This window comes from Panthera onca, chromosome D1 (genome assembly GCF_046562875.1).
Source record: "Panthera onca isolate mPanOnc1 chromosome D1, mPanOnc1 haplotype 2, whole genome shotgun sequence".
Lineage (NCBI taxonomy): Eukaryota > Metazoa > Chordata > Mammalia > Carnivora > Felidae > Panthera > Panthera onca.
In genome coordinates, this window is record NC_138348.1 from 40,738,911 (window position 1) to 40,749,757 (window position 10,847).

Consider the following 10,847-nt stretch of genomic DNA (forward strand, 5'->3'; position numbering starts at 1 on the left):
AAAATAATAAATATTTTGGGGCACCTGGGTGGCTCAGTAGCATAAGCGTCCGACTTTAGCTCAGGTCATGATCTCGCAGTTCATGAGTTCAAGCCCTGTGTCGGGCTCTGTGCTAACAGCTCGGAGCCTGGAGCCTGCTTCTGATTCTGTGTTTCCCTCTCTCTGCCCCTCCCCTGCTCATGTTCTGTCTCTCTCTCAAAGAATAAATAAACATTAAAAAAGTTTTTAATAATAAATATTTTGTTTATGAGAACTAGACTAGAAGTGTATTTTAAAAATCTTTACATTTTCACCTTGTGTGCAATATTTAGTGGAAATCATGACTTACGTGACGTGGAAACTGAGTTCATTTCCTACAAATCGAGTGATTGGAATTGGATGTAATCTGGATTCACAGAGATTACAGTACATTATTACAAATGTTTTGAAGGCACAAATGTCAGGAAAACAAGTATGGGTTATTGGTGAGCAGGGAGAAGACAAAGGTAAGAAATATATTTTAATTCGTTATATTGACAACCTAAGTCACCAGAGGCCATGATATTCAGATATATCTGAAGATTCCAGAATAGTTGCACTTACTTGGCTTTTGTTTTATAGGCCCTGTATTGTGAGTAGACTCTTCAAGTATGTCATTCTCATTTATTTTCTTTTCTGTAAGTTTAAGATTAGTTTCATATTTTTTAGTTGAGTTTCAGAGTCCAGGATTAATTTGAAAGTTTCATTTTCTAGAGAGCCACGTTTTAAAAAACCCTAAAGCATATATAGAACTCTTTCCTTTATTCTCCCCACACTTCATTGTTGCTTATGTTTCCTAAGTTCAGACTTTCTTCCTAGGTACCACCCTCCCTGTCTGTTTCTCACCTTTTTAAACAGGGTTTTCACCCTTTCTTTATCTTTATGGCCTTTTCACCAGCCACTTGTTCTCTTCCTACCACAAAAAGCATTCCATTCCTCAGACTGGAAAGCCCCTTTCCTATCCCAAAAGAATACTTTCCCTATTCAACTTGAGAATCTCTTCCTTTTACTCCTTTACTGTTTCCCTTAAGCTATAAAGTGAGGTTGGTCAGGTGACAGAAGTGCTCTTTATCCTCATTTTGTTCATTTTTATTTATTTAAACAACTATGTAAGTGCCTACTCTGTACTCACTACTGTATAGAATGTTAGTATGAAATAAAAGAGGCATAGAGCATGATCTCTTTCTTCATCATACTTAAAAATTATTTTAGAATGGTAAGAAAAATATTTACATGATATTTTAGCTAACAGTGAAAGCATAGGAAAGTATTTCATTAAGTGCCAGAATGGGTATTATAGACTTACAGTGCTTAGCTTATGAGTGAGCATTTAACCTGAATTGAAATGACTGGAGAAAATTCTGTACAGGCCGTTATTGAACTGGACTTTGAAAGAATGAATAGGATTTGAATAGAGAGCAAAGAGTGGGAAAGATATTCCAGGAATGGGAAATCAGAAGTAGACAAAGGCACATAGTATGTTAAGTATGGCATGTGCGTGGGATAAAAAAAAAAATCTAAACTAGATGTCGCAGAGAATTTCAACCAGATAAGCCTGGGTGAAATCACATTTTGGAGATCCTTGAATACCTGATTGAAGAGTTGGAAAGTGATTCTCAGGCAGAGGGAACGCATTAGAGGTATTTGAGCATGAGAGTGATATGTTGAAAAGGTAATTTGGGGGCAGTTAATCATTGCTTCATCATTTAAATGACATTACTATTGTTACTATTGCTTTATTTAGCATGTAGGTCCTATGGGGTAGAGCACAATGTGAAAAAGAATTCTGCCTATGAGGAGGTGATCTTTTAACTGGAGATCTGGAAAAAGACCATGCACACTAAAACTTAAATGAGAGTCAGTCCACAGTGCCACAAAGCAAATCACCTTCTCAAAACTATTTCCTTAGAATTTAAAGGTTCCTATATGCTTTGATGTCATTAAAACAAAATATTAACAGTGGTTAAAACTGGCTTAAAGATAACTTTTAAAAATTTGTATTTGTCAGTGTTTTCTAATTTTGTCACTATGGATATATAGTATTTGTATAATTTTTGAGAAAATTTTAATAAAATACAAAAGTATTTAAATCTGTGTAAATTGGTACTGGCTACCTAGAAAATTCAATACTAGAAAGGGTCAGGTTGTAGAATAAACCTTTACAAAACCCAACGCTGTGATTGAGTAGAATGACTTTCAAGTTCATAATGCTCCCTGACACTAAACGCTAATCAATAGGATCCTGGAAAAGGATAGCAAGCAAAAACTTGGGGCAGATGACTTAGAGTAATGAATCTCTAGGGCTGCAAACAAACCTGAGACCCCATATTTTACTCAGTAGTACCATTTGAGTTCTGGGCCATGCTTATCTCTTGCTTCTCTGATTCTTGCAGATCTCCCAATTTAGTTTGTTATTTCCCCTGTTGTCTACCCTGTAAATATGATGCCAAGTTAATAATGATATTAGCCAAAATTGTACTATATGCTTTCATGTGTTAATTCAGTCTTGCTAAATCATACTCCTCTTTTCAAAAACTTTCACTGGCTTCCTCTGACCAAACTATTACATTCCTTTGCTTGGCATTCAAGATGTCCCAAAATCTAGCCCTAATCTTCTTTCCCAATTATAATTAAGGATGTAGTAATATTATTTGAAAGCTGGAAGGGACCTAACGGATCACTGATTACATTTTGTTTTAGGGACCCAGCAATGGATACAGGGATGGTAAGAGTGACTTGCCCAAGAGCCTATAGTTTTAGGGTCAAAGAAGGACTAAAACCCAGGTGTTGTGCCTCCCAGCCCCACCCCACAGCTTTGCTTCAGCCCCAGGGAACTTTGCCCTTCTTCCCCTCTCTCCACATACTCAAATCTCATCCTTTGAGGTCTAGGTCAAGCCCTCCTTACTCACACTGTGAAGCCTTTCCTTAGACCTTGTTTTACATTGTGAAGCCTTTCCTGATCACATCACTCCACAGTGATTTCTTCACCCCTTTGTGCTAAATCTGTTGCTAGCTATATGGTAATTAACCATATAACCAATAAACGTGATGTTTATTCTTTCGTTAAACTGCTGTTTATTCTGATCCAATTTGAGTATTTTGTGTGCATATGTTCTTATTGAAAGTGTAAATTATTAAGCTGTTCTTTTAGTTGAAAAAGTCATACAGTCACATTACAAAAAATTAAATAGTACAAAAAGATCTATGCAGTAAAAAATAAGTCTCCCTTTGATGCCAGATACTCAGGCTCTCTCCCTAGATTCAGTCACAGTTACCAGTCTCCTATGTAGCCTTCCAGAAATGTTCTGTGCATAGATAAGCACATGTCTGAAATAGACATACATCATCCTGCACCTTGCCCTTTTATTTATTGACATGACGTGGGAATGGTTGCATAATGACATATATAGATCTCACTCATTCTTTTAAACTACTGGATATGTCAAAATTTATTTAGCCAGTTTCCCTAATAAGTTACAATTTTTTAATGAGTAAAAATATTTCACAATATGGTTATATTAATATTTCAAATTGTAAAGAGAAAATAAAGGATAGTGCAACTTGATAAATAAGCCAAAGGCACAGTGCTGTCTGCTGTTGGAGCTATACAGATGTGTAAGAACCTGAATATATCTTTAGGAAGCTTAGATCTAACATAGAAAATGGCTATAATGAAAGGCAACATTAACTTGCTATGAGAGAGATCCAAGGGAAGTAAGATAAAAATACAAGGAAGGGATATGGTAATTCTGTGTTGAACCTCAAATGGGAACAAGAGGTAGAGGGATGTAGGTACACATGTGTTAGGATCACTAAAATATAATATTTTATACTATTTGGCATATATAAAAAAATACATATGTGTGTTAAAGCATAACAGTAGAATATTCATGAATCTGTGCTCAATTAAGAACATTACCAATATGACTGAAGCTACGAGTGTTCTCCCCAACCCATCTCCCTGTGTCCCGTCTAGACACCACCATCAAATCACTTTTTATCCTGTCTTGTATTTTGTTTCAGAGATAGATATATCCATAATAGGTATACTTACCTTGGCATTGAAGCCAGAAATGGATAGAGGCTCCCTCTGCTGGTTTCATGTGTAGACATCAACTGGTTATATTTTTGCATAAGTGACATCACCACAATAATAGCAATTATAATTTATTTAAAGCCTACTATGTGTATTAAATATGTTGTGTATCTCCTTAAAGTTTACAAACACTCTGTAAAGGAGATGGGGGTTTTCCAAATTTATGGATGAGCAAGCTTAAGACAATGAAGTTAAGTTATTTGCCCAAGATTACATATCTAGTAAGATTTGCACCCTGGTCTGACTTCAGAGCTGTGCTTTTTCTTTGCTGTGACTTAATTAGATAATTAATCTAAAGCATTTAGTACAGTATCTGGCATAGTGTAAACAATCAGTAAATGGTAGTTTCTGTTACAGCAATCGACAAGGCAGTGATGAATAGAAAATTGGCAAAAGGACACGTAAAACTACTCTTTGAAGTAAAGCAGCATTAGGATTTGGAAACAGTTGTAAGATGGCAGGTGTGCAAATAAAATGAATTCTCTTTAAGTATTTCAGAAGTAAATGGCAGCTATAGCCTGGGGGAAGAATCCCATGACACACAAAACTCTTTAGGATCAGTTTCTTGCTTCCCTTGCCAGTTTCATCTTCCACCATTCTGCCAGGCCTTTTATGCTAGTCAGGTGGTCAGCCTACAGTTTCCTAAATGATTCGTACACTCTCATGCCCCCTTGCTTTTGCACCTGATTCTTCCTTCCATTCTAACCTGAACTTGGCTAACTCCTACTTACCCTTTCAGACTGGGCTTGAGTGCCACCTCTCCCAGGAAGCCTTCCCTAATTCTCCAGGTTAAGTAAGTTCATGCCTCTGTTATAACCATTATCACATTATGTTATAACTGCATGTTTACCTGTCTGTTTATTCCAGCAGACTATAAAAGCTCCTTGACCTTGGCATGGCCTCAATAAAAGTGTTTTGAAAGGAATGAATGATGTTGATACTATCTTGTGACCAAAGATCATTCATATTATGCGCCCCCCTAAATTAGATAGTCAGCAGAAATATGCTTTGGAGCTGCTATTTTCAGCTATGATATTAACATCATATGTAAACTGTAAATAACTCCTTCAAATGATGATTAATCTGAGGGTTGGACCTCAGAACAGACTGTTAGGTCATCTGCTTTGGTCATCTGTCTTACACAAGGGAAAGAGTCATCCCATGGTCACTGTTCATTAAAATTTTGGGGCCAGAGGATTGCTGTTCTTAAGGAATGGAGCCAGAAAGATCAGGATTGATTAGTTACAATATTTGAAAGGGCTCCCTAAAATAGGCTGAACATATATTTAGGAAGTTTGAAGGACTGGGCAGTAAATGAGCAAAAAAAAGTCCATCTAAACTTAATTGAAAATTCTAATAACTGTGTCATAAGCAAAGTTGAACATAGTGAAGCTCTCCCCTTCTCTCCATTCTTTCTTTACGGCTCTTATAAGTCAGGGCCTAGAGAGGAAAGAATGTGATTCTCTCCCTCTCTCTTTCTCTCTCTCTCTCTCTCTTTCTCTCTCTCTCCCTCTCTCATAATTAAATTTCAGATTTTTTGTGTCCTTTCTGAGTCTTCTCTTATTCCTCCCTTGCCCCTTTTATTCATCTCATGCTGAATGTTGAAGTACAGCATTTACAGATATTTCCCCAATTTTCTACCTATTGTGAATATACCAATAATGCACAACAATTTTTTAGAAAAAAATTCACATATAACCATTCTAAGTAAAACATTTTTTTAAATTCCCTTAATCTGTCCACATATATTTGTATTTTTCATATAACAAATTTTGGTTTTGCTTTTTCTTTAACATAAAAACTTTTAAACTTTTCTGTAGTTTTCAATTTTTTTTTTCGTAGTTTTCGATTTAACTGTTGCAAGTATGCTTTCCTCTTTGTTAATATAATAATGGATTGTGCATGAAGTCGGTTCTGCATCATCTCCTGTGTATTCTTTACTGTGGTAAAAATGTGTGAGAGGAAACAAAAGAACACATGGTCCCTACCCCCTGCAAGCTTATAATGAGCTTGAAGAAGAGTCATCTGGGTACATAGGGTGTCCTTTGTTGCTGACCTGTCGCTAAATGGCCTAATTTTGAATGCAGTTTAGAAGACTTGTATCTTAAACATAGTCTTATATATTCAAATGTATTTTTGTTTTGCCTACCCAAGTACGGATTTGTATCAAATAATTGTCTTCACGCACATGAGAAATAGATGACCATTAGAAGGGGTTTCAAAATGCTTCTGGCAATTTCTATTTAATATTAAAATGTGGTGTAAATAGTTCATGTGCACAGTTTTGAATTTTTGAATTGTTTTTGTAAATGCTATAGTGAGATGAAATGGTAGCTGAAAAGGTCCTCTTAGCAAGTAGGACCCTGCTTCTCTAACAGCTGTGGAAGCCTGGCCAAAATAGGTGACTGAATTATTCCTCACCTGGTGAACGAAATGAATCTCCGTGTTATTTCCAAGTGGAGCAAATGCCAAGTGCTTTCAATGAGGCCTGCTGAGAAAAGAAAGCTTTCTGCTTGGACAGTACACTGCCCTTGTAGAACCAGGGTTGATGAGAGAGCACAGGTGAGGAGGCCGCAGATAGGCTCAGGGGATCACGCCTTTTGGAGGATTGCAGGCCCCAAGCACTTGGCACAGTAAGCCCAGTGGAAAACTATTGCTAGAAAGGGGGAAAGCGTTTCAAGTTGAATACAGATACCCTTGACTGCAAATGATCATTTATGACATCTTAGTCCTAAGGGAGTTGTTGGCAAATATAATTAATTTTTCCTTTAATTTTTAGTGCCCACATGGGGTGGCCAAGAAGAAGTGATGAGTCCTAACTCTCAAGTGCAGTTGTCCAACAGGTAACACTGAGCATCGATCTGCATTTACCCAACCGAAAATCACATACTCCGTAGCTCCCATGATAACAACTGTGTACACAGCATTGCTTTACCAGTCTTCCTCAAACAAAACTAGCTAGTATGGACAACTCTAAAGTACAAAGGAGCAGTGCTTTCCCCTCTTTGATTTCTTATCTGAAAGTAGATCCAAGAGTGCTTTGCAAACTATTTCAGATATTCAGTGGACACATACAGGGTGGAAGAGGTTTCCTATTTGTAGTCAGTGATTTCCTACTTTGATATGTCAACATCTGAGGATATTAAGAATTTTCTTAATATAGGGATGCCTGGGTGGCTCAGTCGGTTAAGCGTCTGACTTCGGCTCATGATCTCGTGAGTCGTGGGTTTTAGCCCCTTGTCAGCTGGGAGCCCAGACAGAGCCTGCTTTGGATTCTGTGTCTCCCTCTCTCTCCTCTCTCTCCCTCTCTCTCTCCTCTCTCTCCCTCTCTCTCTCTCTCTCTTTCTCACTCTGTCTCTCTTTCTCTCTCTCTGTTTCTCTCACTCTCAAAAATAAACATTAAAAAAAGAATTTTCTTAATGTAGAATTTGTCCATACCACTTAAAATTAACATGTATTAATTGGGAACTAGTCTAATATGAGTGGATAAGCCATATTATAGGTTCAGGCAAAAACAAAAGTGTAATGCGTAGATCCTTGTATTTTTCCCTTAGATCAGACACCTTCCAGGGTCTATGCCTTACAGGTTGTACTCCACACACCACGTATTGTATTTTTTGTGTGTGTAGGCTCCACACCCAGCATGGAGCCCAATGCGGGGCTCAAACTCACGACCCTGAGATCAAGACCTGAGCTGAGATCGAATCAGATGCTTAACCAAGTGAGCCACCCAGGTGCCCCATGCACCATGTATTTTTATGCCATCTGTTTTCCCATCATCACATAATAACATACATTTCTGCCTTTTGAATGGTGTAGACTTTTAGCTTTAAAAAGGCTTTTTTAATGTCTATATTTGAGAGAGAGTGAGCGGGTGCATGGGAGAGGCAGAGAGAGAGAGGGAGACAGAGGCTCTGAAGTGGGCTCCAGAGAGCCCGATGCAGGGCTCAAACCCATGAACCATGAAACCAGGACCTGAGCTGAAGTTGGATGCTCCACCTACTGAGCCAGCCAGCCGCCCCAAGACTTTTAGGTTTCTAAACCTTCAGCTTAAGGTTTTTAGACTGTCACAACTGGAAAGAATATTCTCCTACTGAGAAGAGTAGTGTACTGTATAATCCATTCTAATCTGATTCTCTACATAATCCTGCATATGTAAGGAAGAAATTATAAAAGGAAGAAATTCAAACATGTTTATTTAACTTAAATCATTTTTTATTTTTTACATAGAGAATGTTTGCTATTATAAAACTTCAAATACTGCAGATATCTATAAAGTAGAAAGCGAAAAGCTGGGAGTATCCCATTCTTCAGAGACAACTGTTGTTAACAGTTTAGTGTCCAGGTGTCCAAACATTTTTCCAGTGCTTATGCAAACTATCATTATTATTTTTATTACTTGCATAATGATAAGTTTATGCTATTCATATTATCTTGCAACTTGCTTCATCTCCTTAATAATAAATCTTGGAAATGTTTCCATATTGGTCATATAAATCTACTTTATTCCTCTTCAGGGCTATACAGTACTACATTTGGATAGTGATTTATTTAACGAGTGCTCTTTTGATGAGTTGTTTCCAGAATTTTTTTCTGTCTCATCCAAGACAAACATGCATATATTTGCATACTTGAGCATATTGCAGTGGAATAAAATCCCTGAAGGGGAATTTCTAGATCAGTTGTTACTAAATCTTCCTCCTAAAAGACTGTATCACTCAACTGCAGTTAAGAGAATGCCTGTTTCTCTGAAGCGTCTCCAAAAGTAGGTATCAATCTTCTTAAATTTGCCAATTTTGATAGGCAATAGTGGTGTATTGTTCTAACTCATATGTAGTTGAATATTGGTAGAGGTGAGCTTCTTTCTATGTTATTAGGCCGTTTGTATTTTCTCTCTGTGAACTACCTTCCTGACATTTTAAGAAAAATTTAGTCATTAGATTATCTGTAGGCTTTCCTAACAATTGCTGTAGAAGTCTTATTTCTGAATAAAAATACATCTAATTAAGGCCTTAAACAATGTAAAACTGTGCATATTTGTGCATTTTCTGAGATTTACTTATTTTTTATTTTTTTTGGCAACCTAGAGCCATGGAGGTGTTACGGGTAAAAGGTCAAAGATCCTGGTCTGTTGGACTATCAGTGGCTGACCTGGTTGACAGTATTGTAAATGATAAAAAGAAAGTACATTCTGTATCAATTTTAGCAAAGGTAATTGCTGTTTTTATACTCTACATATGTTAAACTTTTATATTATTAATATAAATTCAGAAAAAGTGCTGCTCAGACTGTATCCCAGGTGTCTTCAGTGTCATTAGCTTTTAGGGTACCACACTGGAAGAGACAGTTTGGTCTCAACTCTATCTGCTTCGTTACGGGAAGTCTGGATTTCTACCAGGTTGCCCCTCACCCCCATGTAATTTTGGAGAAGCCTCAAGAAACGTTTATATATTCCATAAAGCTCTTCTGGTTCTTCTGGTAAAGTCATTTATCACCTCAGCCAGCCATGTCACCCCAGACTGATGTGCTAACTAGTTTTAGCTGGTTGGCAGTCTGCTTCTCCAGTTCACTTTGTCCTTTACCACTTTATCCCAAGAATAAAGTCCCTAAAGCACAGCTAAGACAAGGCACAAATGCTTAACCAATTTTCTTGAAAACTTCAGAATATCAGGATGAAAAGAAAACATGGAAAGGAAAACTTAAAACAGGTTACTGTATTTGACTGGGCCCCTCCCCAGGGAATCCACTCTGACCATCTTTTTTCTTGGCCCACAGCCTGCTACCCATATGGCAGGGGCCTAGCTTATCTCCACACAAAGTGGCTGTCTCTGACCAGCTTCCTCCTATTTCACACAAATTTTCTGAAACAACGAGTTTAGAAATTAAATAACGAAAGCTTCTGAAGGAAATTGAAGAAGATACAAAGAAATGGAAAACATTCCATGCTCATGGATTGGAAGAATAAATATTGTTAAAATGTCAATACTACCCAAAGCAATCTACACATTCAATGCAATCCCAATCAAAGTTGCACCAGCATTCTTTTCGAAGCTAGAACAAGTAATCCTAAAATTTGTATGGAACCACAAAAGACCCTGAATAGCCAAAGTAATATTGAAGAAGAAGACCAAAGTGGGAGGCATCACAATCTCAGACTTTAGCCTCTACTACAAAGCTGTAATCATCAAGACAGTATGGTATTGGCACAAAAGCAGACACATAGACCAGTGGAACAGAATAGAGAATCCAGAATTGGACCCACAAATGTACGGCCAACTAATCTTTGACAAAGCAGGAAAGAATATCCAATGGAAAAAAGACAGTCTCTAACAAATGGTGCTGGGAGAACTGGACAGCAACATGCAAAAGAATGAAACTAGACCACTTTCTTACACCATTCACAAAAATAAACTCAAAATGGATGAAGGACCTGAATGTGAGACAGGAAACCATCAAAACCCTAGAGGAGAAAGGAGGAAAAAACCTCTCTGACCTCAGCCACAGCAATTTCTTACTTGACACACCTCCACAAGCAAGGGAATTAAAAGCAAAAATGAACTATTGGGACCTCATGAAGATAAAAAGCTTCTACACTGCAAAGGAAACAATCAACAAAACTAAAAGGCAACCAACGGAATGGGAAAAGATATTTGCAAATGACATATCGGATAAAGGGCTAGTATCCAAAATCTATAAAGAACTCACCAAACTCCACACCCCAAAAACAAATAAT

At 37.4% G+C, this 10,847-nt stretch overlaps 1 protein-coding gene across 5 annotated transcripts in view; it reads left to right on the forward strand.

The window, feature by feature from the left end:
* Window positions 1-10,847, forward strand: part of UEVLD (UEV and lactate/malate dehyrogenase domains) — a 55,188-nt gene that overhangs the window by 39,084 nt on the left and 5,257 nt on the right. For 4 of the 5 annotated variants that reach the window (XM_060606171.3, XM_060606173.3, XM_060606174.3 and 1 more), the window contains 3 exons: window positions 312-485; window positions 6,894-6,957; window positions 9,202-9,325. In XM_060606171.3, the coding sequence (XP_060462154.1) occupies window positions 312-485; window positions 6,894-6,957; window positions 9,202-9,325 (362 nt within the window). The remainder of the gene's footprint in view (window positions 1-311; window positions 486-6,893; window positions 6,958-9,201; window positions 9,326-10,847) is intronic. The other variant, XM_060606175.3, reaches the window with a different exon arrangement.